The sequence below is a fragment of the Solanum tuberosum genome, unplaced genomic scaffold (genome assembly GCF_000226075.1).
Source record: "Solanum tuberosum cultivar DM 1-3 516 R44 unplaced genomic scaffold, SolTub_3.0 scf00103, whole genome shotgun sequence".
Lineage (NCBI taxonomy): Eukaryota > Viridiplantae > Streptophyta > Magnoliopsida > Solanales > Solanaceae > Solanum > Solanum tuberosum.
In genome coordinates, this window is record NW_006239027.1 from 348,180 (window position 1) to 369,253 (window position 21,074).

At 31.8% G+C, this 21,074-nt stretch overlaps 3 protein-coding genes across 3 annotated transcripts in view; 2 read left to right on the forward strand and 1 right to left on the reverse strand.

Moving 5' to 3' along the window:
• Positions 1 to 2,961, forward strand: part of LOC102595116 (peroxidase 11) — a 3,756-nt gene extending 795 nt beyond the window's left edge. Inside the window, exons 2-4 of the mRNA XM_015309292.1 lie at positions 615 to 806; positions 1,255 to 1,420; positions 2,383 to 2,961. Coding sequence (XP_015164778.1) covers positions 615 to 806; positions 1,255 to 1,420; positions 2,383 to 2,822 — 798 coding nt within the window. The 3' untranslated portion in view covers positions 2,823 to 2,961. The remainder of the gene's footprint in view (positions 1 to 614; positions 807 to 1,254; positions 1,421 to 2,382) is intronic.
• Positions 2,962 to 9,106: 6,145 nt separating this feature from the next.
• LOC102600036 (uridine-cytidine kinase C) lies at positions 9,107 to 17,692 on the forward strand. Its single transcript, XM_006348550.2, has 12 exons — positions 9,107 to 9,320; positions 10,877 to 11,238; positions 11,872 to 11,986; positions 12,880 to 13,075; positions 13,154 to 13,267; positions 13,408 to 13,581; positions 14,720 to 14,914; positions 15,498 to 15,620; positions 15,694 to 15,815; positions 16,543 to 16,654; positions 16,757 to 17,032; positions 17,227 to 17,692. Exons 2-12 carry the CDS (start codon positions 10,905 to 10,907, stop codon positions 17,425 to 17,427), a joined length of 1,962 nt encoding a protein of 653 aa, XP_006348612.1. The 5' UTR covers positions 9,107 to 9,320; positions 10,877 to 10,904; the 3' UTR covers positions 17,428 to 17,692.
• A 342-nt stretch (positions 17,693 to 18,034) lies between these two features.
• Positions 18,035 to 20,504, reverse strand: LOC102600359 (F-box/FBD/LRR-repeat protein At1g13570-like). Its single transcript, XM_006348551.2, has 4 exons — positions 20,335 to 20,504; positions 18,945 to 19,796; positions 18,696 to 18,857; positions 18,035 to 18,602 (listed from the first exon to the last, which is right to left on the reverse strand). Exons 2-4 carry the CDS (start codon positions 19,773 to 19,775, stop codon positions 18,321 to 18,323), a joined length of 1,275 nt encoding a protein of 424 aa, XP_006348613.1. The 5' UTR covers positions 19,776 to 19,796; positions 20,335 to 20,504; the 3' UTR covers positions 18,035 to 18,320.
• Positions 20,505 to 21,074: the final 570 nt, after the last annotated feature.

Consider the following 21,074-nt stretch of genomic DNA (forward strand, 5'->3'; position numbering starts at 1 on the left):
CCCCTAAATCTCGAATAATTTACACAAATAGCCACTTTTTTGGCGGCGTCTTAAGAAATCGACCACTATTTCAAAATGAGATTACTTGTGTGAAGTTTGAAAGTAGCCAAGGTTCAAAACTAGTAGTAATATTTAGAGCATGGGACTAATTTTGAAATGTGGTCAACTTTTAAATAAACCACAAAAGTGGTCATCGGATGTAAATTCAACATGAAACACGTGGAATTTTATTTTTTTTGGAAAGATTTGAATATACGATCTTCATTACTTAATTATATTATGTTTAAACAATCGCTCCTTTCATGTAAACTTGATTCTTTTGCATGAGTCAAACGTAGATTTACACAAATAACCACTTAGTGATAGTCACTTCTTCAAAATTAGACAAGTAGTCAGAAGTCAAAATTCAAAACTATTTATATATTCATAGTACATATCTAATTTTGAAAAAGTGGTCAAATTTTAAATACAAACCAAAAAAGTTGTCAATTGGTTTAAAACTTTAAATTCATTCTCAAACACATGGAAATATTTCGTTTACTTTATAGATGGCAATAAGATTTAAACTTACGACATTTTTATTTGCACTAATATCATGTTGAATTATGTAACAGGGTTGCGATGGCTCGGTATTGTTGGATGATACAGTGACATTAAAAGGAGAAAAGAATGCTCCAAACAACAAAAATGCATTAAAAGGATTCAAAATTATTGATAGAATTAAAAATAGAATTGAATCTGAGTGTCCGGGAACTGTTTCTTGTGCTGATATTCTAACTATTGCTGCTAGAGATGCTGTTCTTCTGGTAATTATATTCTTGGAATTTTATTTATGATAATATATAATATTATTAAATTATTAGTTTTTAGGTTTCTTTGGTTATTATTTAAATAAAATAACCATAATATGAATAAGGGTCGTTTGGGTTCGTATACAGTTAAATCTTTCTATAACGACGTTGTTTGTCTAGAAATGTTGTTAGAACATATAATATATATAACATCACAAAAAATATTAGTTCGGATAAAAACTTGACCGTTATAGTGAATCTTATTATAGAAGATGACTGTTATGTAAAGGTCTGACCGTATGCATAACTATAAAATGCATTTTTTTTGTTACATTATATTCTTGGAGTGTTGTTTATGGTATTATTAGAATATTAATGTTTAGGTTTTTTAATTATCATCATAGGAATAATTAAAGTTGTATTAATTAATTAATGATTTTTTTAAAATTAATTTGTGTACTAGGTTGGTGGACCTTATTGGGATGTTCCATTAGGTAGAAAAGACTCAATAAAAGCAGGATATGAATTGGCAGATACAAATCTTCCAACAGCTGATGAAGGATTAATTTCTATTATATCTAAGTTTATATCACAAGGACTTTCTGTTACTGATATGGTTGCTCTGTCTGGTAAGCATTCTTTAATATATATAATCCTCCGTGTCAATTTATATGACACAATTCGTGTTCGATAGTAAAATATGTGATTTATTCATATGCTTTTTAAATTTTTAATTCTTGTGACTTTTTGTATGTATAGTTATTACGTAGTTTCTATATATGAAAATTATTTTTCAAAAATCTTAAAGAATATATGTTTGAATTTACAATCAAAATAAACAAAACACTTCAACTTATAAAATAATCATTTAGACACCTCTAAAATTTTATCCGTCAGATCAACGTCAGGTGTCTACGAGACACAACAAGGACGAGTTTGAGAGTTTAGTTGTCAATTCTGACCAAGTTAACGTGTACTAGATATACACTTTCAAAGTTGGAGTACTGCTAATTAACGAGGACGAGTTGGACTGTTTAGTTGTTAGTTGAGACTAAGTCAACGTGTCCTAGATATACACTATCAAAGTTGGAGTACTGCTAATTAACGAGGACGAGTTGGACTGTTTAGTTGTTAGTTGAGACTAAGTCAACGTGTCCTAGATATACACTATCAAAGTTGGAGTACCACTAATTAACGAGGACGAGTTGAAGTATTTAGTGGTCAGTTGAAACTTCAATCGACTTGTCCTAGATATAAACTTTCAAAGTTAGAGTATTGTTAATTAATGAGGACGAGTTGGAGTGTTTAATTGTCAGACTAAGTCGACTTGTCCTAGATATACACTTTCAAAGTTGGAGTACTGCTAATTAATGAGGACGAGTTGGGTGTTTAGTTTTCTGTTGAGACCAAGTCGACGTGTCCTAAATATACACTTTCAAAGTTGAGTACTGCTTAATTAATTACTTGTCAGTTAAGATCAAATTTGAATGTTTATTTATGTCTTATACAAAAGATTAATTACATGACTTTCTAAATTAAGTATTACACAAAATTTATCTTATTTTTAATTAATTGTTTCAAAATTTGGCAGGTGCACATACAATAGGAAAAGCAAGATGTGTGAATTTCAGAAATAGAATATATGGAGATTTCAAAATGACAAGTACTTCATATATAAATCCAATTTCATCCTCTTATCTTAGTAAATTAAAATCATTATGTCCTCCAATTGAAATTAATGGATCATCAGACAACAATGAAACATCAATGGACAATATTACTCCAAATTTATTTGATAATTCATATTATCATGTCTTACTTAAAGGTGAAGGACTCATAAATTCAGATCAAGAACTTTATTCAAGTTATCTTGGAATTCAAACAAAAAAAATTGTTGAAAAATATGCTGCAAATACAATTGCATTTTTTGAACAATTTGCTGAATCAATGGTCAAAATGGGAAATATTACAAATCAAGAGACTTATGTGAATGGAGAAGTGAGAAAGAGTTGTAGGTTTGTGAATACATAAAAGAAAAAAAAATTGAGTTAATTATGTATTAGTACACAAAAAAAGAATTTGTTTGGGTTTTGTATTTGATTTGTTTGTAATTTCTCAAAAAGAAAAATTATGATATTATTAATGAGAATTATTGAAGCTTTTGTTATAATGGAAAATTCTAATGTGTCATGTATGCGGATCTAGATAAGTCTGGAGCTGAATGAAGGTACAGAATATCGAGAAAAGAATTTTATGGAAATCACTTGAAATAGTGAAATATTCTGAACTTATTGGTTTGGATTTTATACAAACTCTTTGAAATTATTTTCTTTTTCTTCACCACTAATCAATAATTAAAGAAATTTGAGGCATTATTTTTCTCATGAAATGATGAGTCCAATAGCTAATTTTTTAGGTTAATAAGATGGATTGTGAATTGATTAGAGTATATTACTTAGTGGCGTGGACTAATAAAAATGATGTTATATATTTAATTTTAAAAAATTATATATATTTTACATCAACGTCTATTAAAAGGAGGCATAATTTTAAGTTTAAATATAAGTTTGAGAACTTTTTTAAAAATCTAATAGATGAAAGAAAGGAATAATTATGATCCAACAAATGAAAAGAAAAGTATTTTTGAGATATTTCTAATACGTTAAAGTAGATAATTATTTATGCCATTTCTTTCTCTCTTTTTTCCTCCTCAAATGATAATGCTACCATTAATTATTTCATATGTTGACCCCTGTTTCAATTAAAATATTCTTTATTTTCCAAATACTCGAGTAGTCTATTTCTATTGATAAATTGACATAATTAAATGTCTCTCCCTTGACAATAAGTTGACTATGGGACCAATAAAAATTGTAACGGTGGAATGAATAAAAATTTTAGTATGAAAAATATCACATCAACAATTATTTTTCCCTTAAATAAGTTTTACGTAAATTAGGATTAGTTCGAGGTTTTAATACATGATAATCAATTATCAAGTGAGACATTAGAGAAAAAATAGTTGACGGCGAACAATATCATATCTTGTTTAATTTTCCATAAATAAGATTTGATAAAAATAAAATATATATAAACTTTATTTGTTAAATAGAAAAAATGTTTCCGAAAAACCCGAGATAGGAAGTCATAGGAAAAAAAAACTTGTCGGCTGTCCCTATTAATTATTATGTGATGACTGGTTCCATTTCTAGAAGAAGTTAAAAGAGGTTTCAAAAATTTGGTGCATATACAATGGATATAATTTGTCGGTTGAACCAATTCACCTTTTACTGATTCGACTAATTTAAATTTATGTCACGTATAATTATTTAAGGGGAGATATTGTTTGCAAAGAAAATTTCGTATTTTTAAATATAAAATATAAATGTGCTTTATATATAGTTTGGATTCAATTCATATTTTTGTTTTCTATTTTTGAATGTGTACAAGTGGAGACTTAAACTGTTATAAAGTAGAATAAATAGATGATACACACATCCTACATGGAAAATTGTGTGAGATGCATGCGTCTTACACGACATGACATTTGTGATGTGGGATTCATATATATGTCTATTTGTTTAACTTTATGATATAGTTTAGGCATTAATGCATAAGTGTGCCCCTTTAATTTGATAATTATGTTTTCCAATGTTGGGTTTATAACACTCAAATTTGTATAAAGTTGTACAAGTAGGCATACACGTTCTACACGACAAGATCATGAGAGATACATTCAAACTTATTTACTATGTCACATACAATGCATGCATTGTCATGTAGGATACGTATGTTTATTTATTCAAATACAAATTTGCATACCTACTTATACACGCATATAACAAGATAAGGCCCTATGAGTGCATTGGGCCCTCCACATTAGCCCCAAAAGATTGTTTTTTTTTTCTCTCTCTCTTTTTGGGATGTAAATGATAGATATTAGATAGTGAACTTTTTGCACTTTTTCCTAATTTGATGTTTTCTCAAATCTTTTTTCAACCCACCAATGAAGGCTCTATTCTATTATCTTCATTAAAATCTTGACCAAGTTCAATAATGATTGCTTACGTGGCAATAAAAATCATTTATAATATCATGAATTAAAAGAAAGTTTTTTCCTTTTTTGAATGCAACTTTTTCCATTTGACCCAAAAGTAACTATAGGATATTTTTTAATCAAAGTATTAATAATAACGATATTTTTTTGACCAAATGATATTTTTATGTAATTTTACATAATTTAAAGATATTTTGACTTTTTCCTGTTAGACGTTTGAAGCTGTACATATGTACTCTTTTATAACTAAGTTTATATATATTTAAGTATCCAATAAATAAAACCCAAAAAAACTATAGGTGTAATTACAAATGTAATATATTCATAATTTATGTTAGGTAAATCATGACTTTAATATTCTTTCTAAATATTAAAATATGATGAGAGAATTATTTATTTGTACTTATTAGTTTGTTTGGTGAGTTGAATCTATTGATTGATGGTTAATATTGGCCCCAGATGGATTGTGACAATTATTAGTTTATTCAAGTTGAATTTTAAAGTTTGTTAAATATTGGAAAAAAAAACAAATTAAATGTTTAATTAATACGAGGTAACATGTTCCTCACATTTGTGAAATTGACATTAGAGAGAAATGTGTATCATGTACTAATAATAATTCATGTCCATCCATTGTGTTTCACAAAGGAATGGTGCACAATATGATAAACATTATAATTATAAGTGATATTTGTGAAGAATGGTGTGTACGTAAATTTTATTTCTGTTTTTGATTGATTATCATTTAAGTAAAGCATATCAAAGTATACTTAAAATGAAATATAGTAATAAAAAAGTCACTTAGAAAATAATAAAGAAAAGAATAATATTAAATATGCATCAAGTAATACAATATAAAACTGAAGCAAAGAAAATAATAATAATCTTCTATATATTGGAATTTGGGTAATAATAAAATAAAAGATGGAAGCCTAATTTAAAGTACATAAGCAAAAATAATATATATATATATATATATATATATAGAACTCACACTACACCAAAAATGACATTTGGTGATAATTAATTAATGGTAATAATTTAATTATCGGTAAATATATATTTAATTTAGCGGCAATTTACACTCTTTGTAAATGTGTCTAAAGTCTACAACGACATTAGATTCAATAGCAATAAACTAATGTTAGTAAAAACTTTAACAATCTTTATATATATATATATTATTGCTAAAAGTTATTTTTGTGGTAATATCAGTTAAATCATTTGTACAAGAAATAAGAGATAGTTACAATTTTGTAGACTCTCACTCCCACATTTTAAATGTTAAAACATTAATTTGTTAGCAAAAGAAAAGAAGTCGCAATTTATCTACTACTTGACTATATATGCCTTTGGACCACACTATTAATGTGAGTTATCATATCGTGGAAGCAACGTTTTGTCCGATATTTTTAATATATAAATTAATCGAGTTCATCATGTGAATTCATATGTTATCCGATAGATTCGCCCTTTATTTGTACCTATGATGTAATGATCCAAACGTCTAAGTTTGATTAAGAAGATGATTATCATATTTTTCCCAAGGAGCACTTTATTAAGCCATTATAAAAGTGGAAGACTCATAATTTGAAAATTGACATTGACCCAAAAAAAAAAAAGGGAAAATAAGTGTACTAAAAAATCATGTAGAATAATAAAAAAAAAATATCATGTAGAATAATTAAACACCAATTTCCATTCATATTTCCACTCTTCACGTGCATTTGACTTGAATTGCACACTTTTTTCCAATTAAAATTTCGTAACATAATCAAAGACAAGAAAACTAATTGTTTTGACTTGTTCTAACAGCTACATCTATCATTTTTTTACACGTGCAATGTAATTTGACTTGCTCTAATAAATCATATATCATATAAGTTATAACTAAGATTATATTACTCCCTCCGTCCCATTTTATGTGGCAACATTTGACCGGGCACGGAGTTTAAGAAATAAATGAAGACTTTGAAATGTTTACCAAATTGCCCTTTAAAAAGTAGACTCTTTTTTCTCTCTCCTCATAAATGTATTGGAGTATTATTTTAAGATTAAGTGGGACCAACAAGGATAAAAGAGGAATTGTACCTTTATAAACTTACCATATAAGGAAATGTGACATTCTTTTTGGGACTGACCAAAAAGGAAATGTTGCCACATAAAATGGAACAGAGGGAGTAATAACTAGCATTGAGAATTTTAAGTGATTTTTATATAATTTTTTGTTTACCTTATATTAGTGTAAAATAAATTTAAGACATAATATACAAATAAATACTTAAAATTTAGCTTCAATTGATAAGTAACCACTCTAACTTTCAAATACATATCTAAACGTCTTAACTCGTCTGTATCTGTGTCAGTTGAACACTTTAACTTACAAAATGATCAAATCTAAACGCCTTCAAAATTTAAATATCACGTCAACGTCGAGTGTCCATATAGACCTAATGGAGATGAGTATGTACACTCTCAAAGTTGGAACGCTTACTTACCCGTTGAAATCAAATTTAGGGATGACAATGGAATTGGCAGGGGAGGGGGAGGGATATAGAGCGGGTTTGGCTTAACGCACAAAAATTTCAATCTATCCCGCTCTTTCCCACATTACATTTTTATGTGTTTTCAATCCGCCAAGCTTAAATTCACGTCCCACCCTCCCCGCCCCTCCCCATATAAGCATTTGTTTTCTTGAGTTAAACACATAAGATTAGAAGATAATTCATCTTTTTTTGCAACTTTCGTTTTAATATAAATGCATTTCTTCGGATCTTTGCAAATATTAGAAAAAAGAGTTGTAAATTCAAATTATAATTACCTACTTAGGGAAAGTGTGAAAAGATATGTAATTTTGTTTTTTTTAATTAAATAAAAATAGGGAGGAAAACTACACTAACAAAGTAAAATTGGATTCTAATTTGTTAAAATTAACATTAAAATGAAATCAGACCTTCTTCCTCAATTGGTTAATAACGGTTTAAAATATTAAGAATCTATCGATTTTGATTATAAAAAATACACTTAAATTATAATTGAATAATTGGTTGCAAAAGTAAAATTTAACACACTATAAAATGATTGAATATAAATTGAACACCTTTTCCAATTGCCATTAAGTATCTGTTTGTGTATTAGTATGTCTAAATTCAAATATGAATTATGAATTTTAATCTTCTTATACTTCAACGCTTTAATAGTAAAAAACTAGAAGAAATTTATTATTATTATTCAATCATAATTAAATAAAATTCATATAAACAATATTTATATCATATATTTATTAATTTGATATAAATAGTACTGGTAAAATTTTTCCCATTTACCAATTTAATAATCTTTTTATAATTTTATTTATTTTCTAAAATTACTGTAAGTAAGTATTTTTATTCTTGTTTTATTCTATGATGAAATTTATGCCACTCATTACGGCATAATTATACTACGTGTACGTTACGGAAAGCCGCCGCTAATTAATAATTCTGTCACTAACTATTTTTTTAATTTTACAAATGCATAATCATTGCTTATATTTACACAGAACTATAAATGACAATAAATGAATAATAATAATAATTTTATTTCTTTTTTTTTATCACAGTAAAAACACTTTTTATTTTGATACTTTGGTTTGTTTTTCGTAAGAAACTCATTATTATTTTTATTATAATTGTACATTAATGTTTATAGCAATAACTTTGAAATCTCAAAGTCTCATTATATTATAATCACATATAAAGTAGTAATACAATTTTACATAATACATATGTAAACTAAATTATGAGAAACAGTTAATAATCCTAAAATTTTATGCTTATTCATAAGTAAAAAGAATCAAAAGTACACATTTTAAATAAATTTATTTCACAACGACAACAATAATATCTATAATGTAATATTATAAACAAGGTTTGAAAAGAATATAATATACACTAACCTATAATTATCTCACAAAAACGTAAAAAAAAACCTTTCGATAATAATATTTTAAATATTATCTACGCATCACACTAACCTAATATTTACCTCACAAAACGTAAAAGAAAATATTTTCAAAAAATCTTTCGATAATAATATTTTAATATTATCTACGCATCACACTAACCTAGTAATATTTACCTCACAAAACGTTAAAAAAAATATTTTCAAAAAGACCTTTCGATAATAATATTTTAATATTATCTACGCATCACACGTTTACAAGTAGTAATAAATAGTGGACTCTACCCTATGCAATTCCGTGGCAAAATCTCAAGAATTCCCACTTCCAAACACTTCTGGAAATTCACTTTCCTTCATATAACAGCAAAAATATCTCCAAAAATCCAGAGTATAGAAAAATAAGAAGGGCAAAAAAGGGAAAAAAACAAACATTACATATATATATTTGAGCCTTTCTGCCTTTGTAGAAGAAAGGGCCAAAAAAGCTTGTAAGCTTTACTTGCAGTTAACCTCACTGTAGCATATAATAGGTCTGTGTTTGCTTGCTCTTCCAGGTTCTACAATGGAGTTAGTCTGATTTTTTTTTTTTTTTTAACTCAGATATCTTGTGGGGTTTTCCCCTTTTTTGTTTTTGAGACCCCCATTGTGTTTTCTTGATTAGTTGTGCTTGTTTGCTTGAATGCTGAAGTTGGTTATCTTGTTTTGTAGTACTTAACATTTTTAGCTATTGAATCTAAAATGGTCTGTAAAAAGAATATTTTTTGATGAGGATTTGAGTGTTTCTAATCTGGGTATTAATTGGTTTTGTTAAAGGAGTGATCTTTTTTGTTATAAGTGTTTAATGGATTGAGTTTCTTAGTTGTAATGTGTTAATTGGAAAGAGGGAAAAAGGGGGATTTTTATTTGGGTGAGGGTTCTAGTTTGTTTTGCTGCTGCACTTTTGATATTAGTTGTATGTGAATTCTGGTTTGATTAAAGATGGCTCTTTTATTCAATTTTAACAAACATTGATGGTTGTGTTTATTAGGTTATGGATGGAGATTGTAGGGCATTCAGATAACTCCCATGAACTTGAATTTTCAATTTAATGTTTAGTGAATCTATTGGAAGATCAAACTGATCTTAATCTTGTAATGCCTGAGATTCGGTGTTGTCGGTCTTAAAGATTTGTCTTTATTTAAAATCGTTCTAAGCTTGTTCGGTACGGGAGCTTGCAGGAAAATGTCTGCATTTTGTTCCTTGATAATTGCATCAAGATCAACAGATATGTGGTTCTTAAGTAGAAATTCTGTAGGACAACATTATTGTTTGAGTCTGAACTGACGAGTAACTTATTAATAACAATACGAGCCTAGTTCATAGTATGCAGAAGTAAGTTTAACCTTTCATGGCATATTCCGTCTTATTCATAAAAAGGCAGAGTCGGTCTGCATTAAAGCTAAGAAACTATAAATTCATCATAGACCTCCGTTATCTTAGGAAATAAGTGAATGAGCTTTGAAGCCTTCCCATTTTAATTGCGATGACGAAGACAATCCTGGAGGATGATTTCTTGGGTCATTTGGGTTATGTGCTATATTTTTAATCATGGATGATAACAATCTTTGTACTTAAGTGGTCGTTCGTGTTGATGGTGCTTTAATCCTTTTTTTCAAGTGTTTCTCCGCTGCAAAAGAGAACTTAATATCTGCTATAGCATTATATTATAGCTTCTCTTCTCTGCTTATCTAGTCTCATTGATGCAACTAAGTATCGGAGAGTTCAAGTTAATTCAACTAACAGACAGTTTTTACAAGATACTGTGATTTTAATGTGTAATTTATGAGAGAACTTGCTTAAATGAAAATTTAAGCAATCACAAGAATAGAAAAATCAGGGTTGCTTCTTCTTGCAAGAGATTCTGGGGGTTAATAACAATTATGTGCTATGTTGTAATGCTTCCAGTGCTTTATCTTCAGTGTGTCAATATTAGATAAGAAACTTTTCCAGGTCCATGATTGTGAATTGATCATTTTGGCATATCTTTTATTCTGGATCTTTTATATTCTCATTCTGATCTTTATACGGGTTATTTTTGTAATTTCAGAGGATAATTCTCTACGTGTTTATTCTAAATGCCTAAAGATACTAGTAATGGTGAATCTACTCAGAGAGCTGGTCTCTTAAAGGACCAGGTTCGACTAGTCAAGAGAAAGAACTGTGATCGATATGAAATCATCTCGATACCTGATAATTTGTCATTTGAGAAAGGTTTCTTTGTTGTAATCCGTGCGTGCCAGTTGTTGGTTCAAAAGAATGAAGGATTGATAATACTTGGTGTTGCTGGTCCCTCCGGAGCAGGAAAGACTGTGTTTACAGAGAAAATACTCAGCTTCATGCCAAGTGTTGCAGTTATATCAATGGATAATTACAATGATGCTAGTCGAGTAGTTGATGGAAACTTTGATGGTAAGAATGAATACCTCGTTTCTTATTTTTATTGAGTGTGTACAGAAAGATATTAACAAAAGGGGATTTCACTTGCATTCTGTTCTCTGGCTTAAAATTTCAAGTACCCACCAGTTTCAGGGACAAGGAGGCTCATAAGTTTATGAAGCTCCTAATTGTTGAATATTTAGGGAATCTACTTTGCATTTTCTTGACATAGTTGGCACTTTGAGTTCTTACAGACCTCTATGCATCCTTTTTCTTTTTTCCTTGGGAAAGCCATTGTAAATATGTTACAAAATCTACTGAATAGAGAGCTGTCCGCTTTCGGCTAATGATTCGATCTTTTTAAGTTTTGGTAACACCAAACATATGATCAAGAGTTGCTAGAACCATAATATATTGGTTAATCTTTCATTGGTTAAATCTCAATTATGCACTAGAATGAGGAGGGTGCCTCTTTGAATCGTGGAACATACATATTCAATGTTAGAAAACATTCCGTGAAAGAATCTGGGCTGAGATCTCTAATTTCCTCTTAGCTGATTTCTTTTTTTATTGGTTTACCCTGACACTGGTGTCATTTGTACTAGTAGAATAACTTAAGACTAGATGATTTGTACTTTACCAGGTCTATTTTTTCTTTTGAAACAGATCCACGACTTACAGACTATGATACATTGCTGAAAAACATCAATGATCTAAAGGCCGGGAAGCCGGCTGAGGTTCCCATATATGATTTCAAATCTAGCTCTCGCATAGGATACAGGTTCAGCTCCTTGCTTCTTATTCATGTAATATTCTATACTTATATGTGCATGTTGTCATTTTTCATACAAGCTGCTATTCGAAACCACTGCAAGTTTATTGCCTGTTTGCTCCAGAAATTTTATGTTCGAATGCTTAAATGGCAAATACCTCCAGACCTTGGGTTGTTTATAATTTTGCGTTCTATTACATGAGGAAAAGAAAAAATAAATCGATGACATTTTTGGAGCAATACTACCTAGGCTCTTCATTGCTCTGATTCAAACAGAAACTTAACTGTTGAATTGGCATATCTAAATTTGATACAATTAAGACCATGTCACTAACTGTGGAATCTCATGACTTGTTCATCTTTGAAATGTCTAAGCTTGGTGGATAGAGTTACCCAATACATGTGTTGGTGGGAGGTATCCGGAAGAATAGTCGAGGTGTACACATGTTGGTTTGGACACCACTGTTACAAAAAAACGTTTATGCTATACTAGTTTCATTTTGCTTGGGTTTTTTTATCTGTGGTCCACTCAGAAGGATCTTGTTCCCTAGACTCCTAATCTATTTAATTGGCATCAGGATGACAGATTCTTCATCTATTTGGAGTTCTGTCATTACACAGTTATCTGGTCATTCTCTTATTTTTAATGAAGCCTGCATTGCTCTTATTTTTTTGCCCAAGGCTTCAGTTTTACTGTGGTCTGTGGTCCCCTTCTCTTAGACGATCTATCCTCTCTGACAAGTTCTTTGGTGATGTTGGTTTTTCTTTTGTCAGTTTTCTATCGAATAATGTGCCCTTCAGGCTCAAAGTTAGTAGATGCCTTTTTTTATTTTCTTTTAATTATCTAAGATGTGTTGCATATTAGTGTATGATCTGAACTTACAACATTAAGTTTACTGCAGGACTCTTGAAGTACCTAGCTCCCGCATTCTGATTATTGAGGGTATCTATGCTTTGAGTGAAAAGTTGCGGCCTTTTCTGGATCTTCGCATATCTGTGACAGGTGGAGTTCACTTTGATCTTGTCAAAAGGGTTTTACGGGATATACAGCGTGCCGGGCAGGAACCCTCGGAGATAATCCATCAAATATCTGAAACGGTTTGTTTCCTCTATAATTTTGGCTAAAATACCCCTGAAACTCTCTTTATGACTATCCAACGACGATGTCTAGTGCAGGTTTATCCAATGTACAAGGCTTTTATTGAACCTGATCTCAAGACTGCACATATAAAAATCATCAACAAATTTAATCCGTTTACTGGATTTCAGAGTCCTACATACATTCTAAAGGTAAGGATATTAGAAGTTCATACTACTTCTGGTTTCCAGTCATGGAAAATTACAGTGGTAAAAAACAAATTACATAATTAAAGTTATCAATAAATATTAAAACAAAGAAAAAGGGTTTATCTAATCACTTGTACCTTTAGTCTTCTAGGGATGTGCAAGTCGATCAAATCAAGTCTGCATTATCTGAAGAACACATTGAAAGTACGGAGCAAACTTACGACATATACCTTCTGCCACCTGGTGAAGATCCAGAGACATGCCAATCATATCTGAGGATGAGAAACAAAGATGGAAAATACAGTCTCATGTTTGAGGTTTGTCTCTTTGTATATTGATCAATACTTTTTGAGAAAATAATGGCCAACTGTTACAAAGTACCTTTGTTTGCTAGGCCATTTTGGCTTTACTATGTAGCCTACTGATGACAGTCTGTTATTCTCCCAATTAAACTTTTAATAGTCGTGTGCATATTACTATTCATTTTCTTGAAATACTTGAAAAATGTTTAAGCTTTTGGGGAACACCATTATCCTATAATGTTACCTGTATTTTTTATCTTGAAATAGTAGCAGGGGCTAAGGAATTTCCAAGTTAAAGCCTAATTCTAGAGTTAATAAAGTCAACCTGAGAAAAAGCTCTCAATGTATACCTGAATGGTTGATAAGAAATCCTCTTGGTTGGCTCAATATAGGAGACAATGAAAGAACGTCTATATTGCATGTAGGGGAAGTAAGATAGCTAGGTGCTTTTACTCAACTTGTGAAGCTTGCATCACAAACGTATCATGGACTTATATGGCTAGTCTTAGTCATGTAGCAAGATGAATTGCATCATGTGTTGAAGAAGCTATACCACTAAATCATTCTTAAATAACTCTGTTTCTTGTAGGGAAATGCCATATTACAACTCAATGTAGGTGGTGTAAGGATGATTTTTGTTTCATTCTTAACCTTATGTTTTCCTATAGTCGACGTCAAGTACCAACAGGAGGAATATCTTCCATTCACTCTCTTTTTTGTCTTTCTACAATTCGATATTCAGACAATTTCCTCTTGTTTTAGAATAAATTGAGATCTTGTAGAAGTTGAATTAATCAAATCTATAGAAGAAGCAGATAATAGTAGAGATCTTAAACTAAAATTATCCTGCCTGCTGTCCTACTATGAACATTGTAAAATCTTGAAATGTTGTGCATCTGGTAGCTTCAGTCTCTATTTTTTTTTTGGTCCTGATTCTTTCTTGGGATTATATCTTTTATTGAGAGACTTCAGGATTTAGTGGTCAATACAAGTATTTCCACTCCATGTTTATTTATTTTATTTTTTCATCTGGTGGTGCTTGGGTATATCAGCTTTTCTTGACCAGCTAATTTTCCTGGAAGTATGTGTACCTGTAAAGAGCTGCTTTACTGAAGTTCTGATGGTGACAACTTAAACTGGTTTTGAATTGCAGGAGTGGGTCACTGATTCTCCCTTTGTCATATCGCCAAGAATCAGTTTTGAAGTTAGTGTGAAGCTTCTTGGTGGATTGATGGCCTTGGGATACACGATTGCAACAATACTCAAAAGAAGTAGTCATGTATTTTCTGATGAAAAGGTTTGCGTGAAAATTGATTGGCTAGAGCAACTGAACCGGCATTATGTTCAGGTAGTAGACTTGTTTTACTCTCTCCTCCTTACTAAGATATTTACATGCTAAAATCTTGTCATTTCTGTTAACATCTGTTGGCAATGATGTTAAGCTAGAAAGCAATCATTGATAATTTGTTAAGGTCCTTTTGGTTTCAGTTTCTATTGCATGAATTATCAGAATCATTCTGTCATCAGGGAACCAATGCCTCACTAACAAATGATTGAATTCTTAAATTGGAAAGCTTGAAACTTGCATTGAGTTCTCAAGGCATGGCAGTTTATCTATTATCTCTAGTGGTTTCTGCATGATATGCCAATGATGGTCTAACTGCAATATCTTTAAATTGTTAACCCAAAGGAAATGTAAGCTGCGTATTTATTTCTCTTTTTATCTTGAAGAAGAGTAAAATCATTCATTTTATCAACTACGGAGAAGATAACTGCGGGGTGTGTTATTTTAAGACTTCAATGTCCACTGCATGAGAATTCTTCTCCTTGGTGATCCTTAATAATTCAGATTGACTGGTTGTCTCTTAGTATCAGGGTCCAGAATATTGTTTGAAACTTCTAATATGCTAGATTTTCTTAACTTTACCTAGGTCCAAGGAAGAGATCGCCTAATTGTAAAATCGGTTGCTGATCAGCTGGGACTGGAGGGTTCATACACTCCGCGTACATATATTGAGCAAATACAACTAGAGAAGCTTGTGAATGAAGTTATGGTATGCTAACTTCCATAGATTTTTTTCGTTACGTGCTATAATGGCTTTCTATCACTTACTAGATATATTGCAGGCACTACCAGATGATTTGAAAACGAAGCTTAGCTTAGATGAAGATCTCGTCTCCAGCCCAAAAGAAGCTCTCTCTCGAGCCTCAGCAGAGAGAGTAGCATGGAGAAATAAGAATTTAAGAAGGTACTTGTCTATCCATTTTTTTCCCTATTGACTAGTCTTGCATTAATTTTTTTGCATAAAAAATGGTGTCAAACAATGGATTTTATCAATAAGCTGAAAATATTTCTCCATGCCAATAATTACTTGTGGTTCAACGGCATTAATAGAAGGCTGCTTAGCTTTTTTTAACTGCTTCCAAACATTGTATTAATGGCAAATATCCTCCTCTAACAAGGAGGGAAAGCAAGAGGAGAGAGTCTTAGGTGAATACTGAGGAGTTTCATCAGCTCTAATTTGCATACAGCACACTTGATTAACCTATGGTTTGGACATACTAATGTGGCTGCAGGAGTTACGGGAGAAAAGAAATGAAGAAAAATGATAGTCTCACACTCTCACCGTAGTTGTATTCATGCATATTTTGATACACATGACCTTATGTCTATATGTGTCCGTGTGTCATTCTGTTTGATGTGTAGGTTGAATAGATTGCTCCTAGATATCGACTTGTTTGTTTAGTTCTTCAACTCCTTATTGATTTGTATATAAGCAAGTCATTAATCTTAAATTTGAAGTTTTTTGGAACTTGCATGGATCTCCATCCTTATTGGGAAAACCTCATGAGAGTGGTGTGGGGATGGGAGGGAACTGCAGCCTGCAGCGGAAGCGGATGAGATTCTATCTCGTCCAGGAAAAATTCTGTTGTCAAGTTGATTTGAACTTGATCTGCTTCTTTTTGTTTTTGCAGTGGATTGTCCCATTCCTACGCAAATCACAGAGAGAAAAATCTATCCAAGATTGATACTGATAGTCAGAGGTTTGATGACAGAAACACTGATTCAGCAACATTAGCAAACCAGGTTTTGCATTTAGCGACAATGAAATATATTTAAGCTCTTTTCACTATTTCATGGCACTTCTGGAGATTTACCCTTCATGTTTGTTGTCCTTGTTTCACAAAGGGAGCTGTTACACATTTATCGGAACAAATATCTACCTTGAATGATCGGATGGATGATTTTACATCTAAAATGGAAGAACTTAATTCCAAGTTAACCAAAAAAAGAGCTTCTCCGAGCACACAAAGTCTGGCTTTGCAAGCCGAAGCTTGTAATGGATCCGGCCCAACTTCTTACTTCATATCTGGTTTAGAAAATGGTTCCTTGACAGGATCCATTATGCCAAATTCATCATCCTCTTCTTTGCTAATTCCAAAGGAGTCCAATCTGATGGAAGAGGTACATATTTCACCAGGCTTTCGCCATGCAGACCTATGTTTAATCAATCATCTTCGTCTTCTTTTATTACTCTGATGGAACATATGAATATATAATCTTTTGACTTGTCAATTTGCACTACTTTCCATTACTGCAGAAAGTTAAATATCAAAAGATAACTAAGTTATTTCCCTTTGCATTGATCATCTTCGCAGCTATCTAATGTTGCACGTGGACAACGCCAAATTATGCATCAGTTAGACAGCCTTAGTAATCTTCTTCGCGACAGACTGGGAGAACAATCACGGCAAGCCAGAACAAGCAAGAGAAGAGATCTTAATTCGATCAGAGTACCTCTCATTGTGACCTTAGCAGTTAGTGGATTGGGGTTCTTTCTGTTTAAGAGCCGAAACTGATTCTGCTTCCTGATGTAAAAACTATGCTCCTATACTTTTTTCTTTCAATTTCATTAGCCCCATACAAGTAGTATTTTGCCTATGTTCGATCGGAGTAGAGGTAGACTATTGTTCATGTGTTTTGGGTCAAGGAGGGCAGGTTTATGCTTTCCATTCCCAGTTGAGCTTTGTCAAACAAGGCAGCAAGTTGTGGGGTTTCTTTGATTAAAACTCTCTTTTCAATACATATTTTACAAGTTAAATTGCAAGTTTCCCTTTGCCTGATGGAATGAAGGGATATTGGAAGCATTCTCTCCTTTTGATTTTCCATCCGATACTTCGAGATAATCCTGAATTCATGTTTTCTAAAAGCCGAGTTTAAATAGAGTCGATCACACATTTTACAAAATTTATATAGACTAATACACATGACAAGTTGAAAAAAATGATGACACAAAATTTGAGCTCCAATTGAGTCGATCACATATATTTTAAAAATTAATGGACGAATACACATGAAAAGTTAAGATAATCCTATAAATTCGACCCATAAACTCCAAAAAAGTGATGATTGTCCTTGAAAAATAATGAGTATCATTTTCTAGCTCGTCAAGAATATACTCACAAACAGAGTTGGTCACACATATTCTAAGAAATTCATGGACTATACACACGAAAAGTCTAGATAATCATAAATTTCTTGACAGAAGTGAGTCCAAGAGAACTTCATATTTTAATAACATATTATGCAACAGATAAGTCAAATCATCTACACAGATTCACTAATCTTCCCAAAACTGATGTTCAGAGTACTATCTAGCTATTCACATAAACTTGCAAAATATTTGTGCCAAACATCATGGTCCGATTATAGACTCCTGAAGAAGATCAATAAACAGGACTGTAATCATGTACTAGTTTTCGATGAAGGACACCTCTGCTTTAGGTGATGCACGCTGAAATGTTGTTAACTCAGCAGCGAGTTTTTTGACTGCAGCAGATGCTTTAACTACACACGACGCGAAGAGCATTCTCACTAGCATGGGAGAATTAGCTAACAGAAGTTTGGCAAGCTGCATCTCGATGATTGAGCCACTAGCAAGTGTTAGCCTAACTTCCCTTAGGTGATTAAACGTCACATCCGAGGTACATTCTACTTGATAAGCTTCTTCTATATCATATTTAGGATAAGCCTCCTAAAGAAAAAATAACAAAACTCAATTCTCTGAACTTTTTGATGATTCAAGTATGAAAATGACAAGGCCAATAAGAAAGAGAGAGAAGCGTACCGAAATATCCATATATTGTAAATACGGGAAGCTTCTTATCAAGCAAAGAGCACATGACACCTCAACCGAGTTATAAAGATCAACACTTATGTCAAGTCTTTTGACACTGTTAAGATTAAAAGGAAGCCTCATTGGTACTTCACTCGCTTCTGCAGCAAATATCTATAAAGAAAATATTAAAAAATCAGGATGAAACGAAGCCGAAAAGATTCAAAATGTGTTACAATGAAGTCAGGAAGCAACATTTACCATATTCAAGTATATATGCTCGAGAGCAGAAAAAGATTCAAACGACTCGAAAAACTTCACAATATCCCATTTTTCTTCCCCGAAATAATCTGTGTCGCTAGATGCAAGTAAAAGTTTTGCCAGAAGAGGGATATTCTTTAAAAAGATAGATCTTACACTGCCTGCGAAGTAAAATGATTTCAGCATGGGAGCATTAATTTCAATGAGGTTGCTGTAAGTCTCGGCAATATACAACACCAAATGCTCGAGCAACAAGCAATGAGAGATTAAACTTCCTAGCTCCTCGGAAGAAATTGAAACTTCACATAGTTCCAACCTAATTAACCTATCAAGTCCTTTGAAGGTCGGTGGACGAAGTATTAAGCAATTCTGGAGATTCAAATTCCTCAACTGCAAGCTTTTGAAAAATGAAGGTGGCAATTCGTATGGTTCACTCTTGAATGGAAGTTTAAGCACAAGATCCCGAATGCCATTTTTCGCGAGGAAATATATCAAGTCATCGATCATAGGACAACTTCTCGACTTAGGAACACAGAGTGTAAACTTTGTAATCGGTCCTTCATGAAATATCAAAATATGGTAGATAATCTTGGTAATCGCAGTCGTATGGCATATTAAGTTATTCTTAGTTTTCCAAAAAGCATCATCAAGTGTCAACTCAGGAAGTCGGCACCATTTATATCTCCATATGTTTGATAAGATGCTAGTCCTCACCGCATCTCTAAATGGCAAACACATCAAAATGATATCAATTACATTCTCTGGAAGATTGCTAAGTACATCGAAAGGTAAAGATTCACAACACTGCTTTTTAACCTCAGGAGCCATCATACCGTATTCGCCAATGTAACCCTGTAGAAAATGACCAACAATAACAAAAATGAGTAATCTCCAAACTAAACGGGAATCTTAGTGGCTTAGTTGATTGACTACCTGGCATTCGATTCCCCACCTTATAATCCCCTCCCCAATTCTCATTACCGGGCCCCAATGTGATTAAAAAAATACTCCTAAAAGGGTGTGTTCTAACTGAAATTAATCATGATATACCCAGCGGAGACAAAAAAAAAAACACTAGTTGATTCTTCTTATCTGTCCTAGCCTTGGTGGACAGAGTTACCTAATATCTATTGCTGGTGGAAGGTGGCAGGTATCCCATAGAATTAATTAAGGTACGCGAAACCCGATCATACAAAAAAAATCTCAATGTTACAGGAATCAATACATAGATTTGTTTATTCTAAAATTAAGATTGGGGAAAATTAAAACAAGAACCCAATTACATTTTGTCCACAATTTGCACAACCCTAATCACAATTAAAACCATTCATTTCATAAACTAAGTACACAATCCAAATGAAAAAAAATAAAAAAAAGAATTAATGCTTACCAAGAGCAACAATTAGTGAATTAGGAAGATCCAAAAGGAATAAAGTATTATCTTTCATCAACCAAAGAGAGAATGAGAGAAATGGGGATTTGTAGATTTCACAGGGCGGAGGTTTTCTTAAAATTTAGGGGGAAAATGAAAAGCAAACGGTGTGGAGTGATTAGAGAGTATATAAGTATTTAAGGGAAAATAAAAGAAGATCCTGCGTAAGAATTCTTTACTTTCCTTTTTAGTCTGTATAAAAAATAAATTAACCTCTTTATTTTTTTAGTAATATTTTAATTTTTATTTTCCACGTGGCATGTTTAAGGGCACAAGATTAAAGTGCAATTTTTATACATTTGACATAACTTTAATTTAGGACCACAAGATTTAAAAGTTTCTTTATTTTCTTAAACTCCGTGCCAAGTCAAACTAGGCCACTCTTTTTTAAACGGAGGGAGTATATCATTTACACCAAATCAAATAACTTAAAAATAATACATAAATATATCATTTAACTTGGCTTTAGCTGACATCTACGCACTCCAATTTTGGGCGTGCCCAAATAAACACTTAAATTTATGTAAAATTTAACAAGTAAACAACACATCCTAAATGACATAGTACATGTAGGATGTCACATAGGACACAAAATTGTCACGTAGGATGGATATGTCTATTTGTTCAATTTTATACAAGTTTAAATGTTTATTTGTACACACTCAAAGTTGGATGCGTAGACGTCAGTTGAAACCAAG

Excerpts from the sequence above, each read along its gene's own strand:
- LOC102600359 (XM_006348551.2), bottom strand. The coding sequence starts at position 19,775 with ATGATGGCTCCTGAGGTTAAAAAGCAGTGTTGTGAATCTTTACCTTTC. Across the intron at positions 18,858-18,944 it reads AGCATATATACTTGAATATG|ATATTTGCTGCAGAAGCGAG; the intron begins GTAAATGTTGCT and ends TTTTCTTTATAG. Across the intron at positions 18,603-18,695 it reads TACAATATATGGATATTTCG|GAGGCTTATCCTAAATATGA; the intron begins GTACGCTTCTCT and ends TTTTTTCTTTAG.
- LOC102600036 (XM_006348550.2), top strand. The coding sequence starts at position 10,905 with ATGCCTAAAGATACTAGTAATGGTGAATCTACTCAGAGAGCTGGTCTC. Across the intron at positions 13,268-13,407 it reads GTCCTACATACATTCTAAAG|TCTTCTAGGGATGTGCAAGT; the intron begins GTAAGGATATTA and ends TTGTACCTTTAG. Across the intron at positions 15,816-16,542 it reads AGAAATAAGAATTTAAGAAG|TGGATTGTCCCATTCCTACG; the intron begins GTACTTGTCTAT and ends TTGTTTTTGCAG.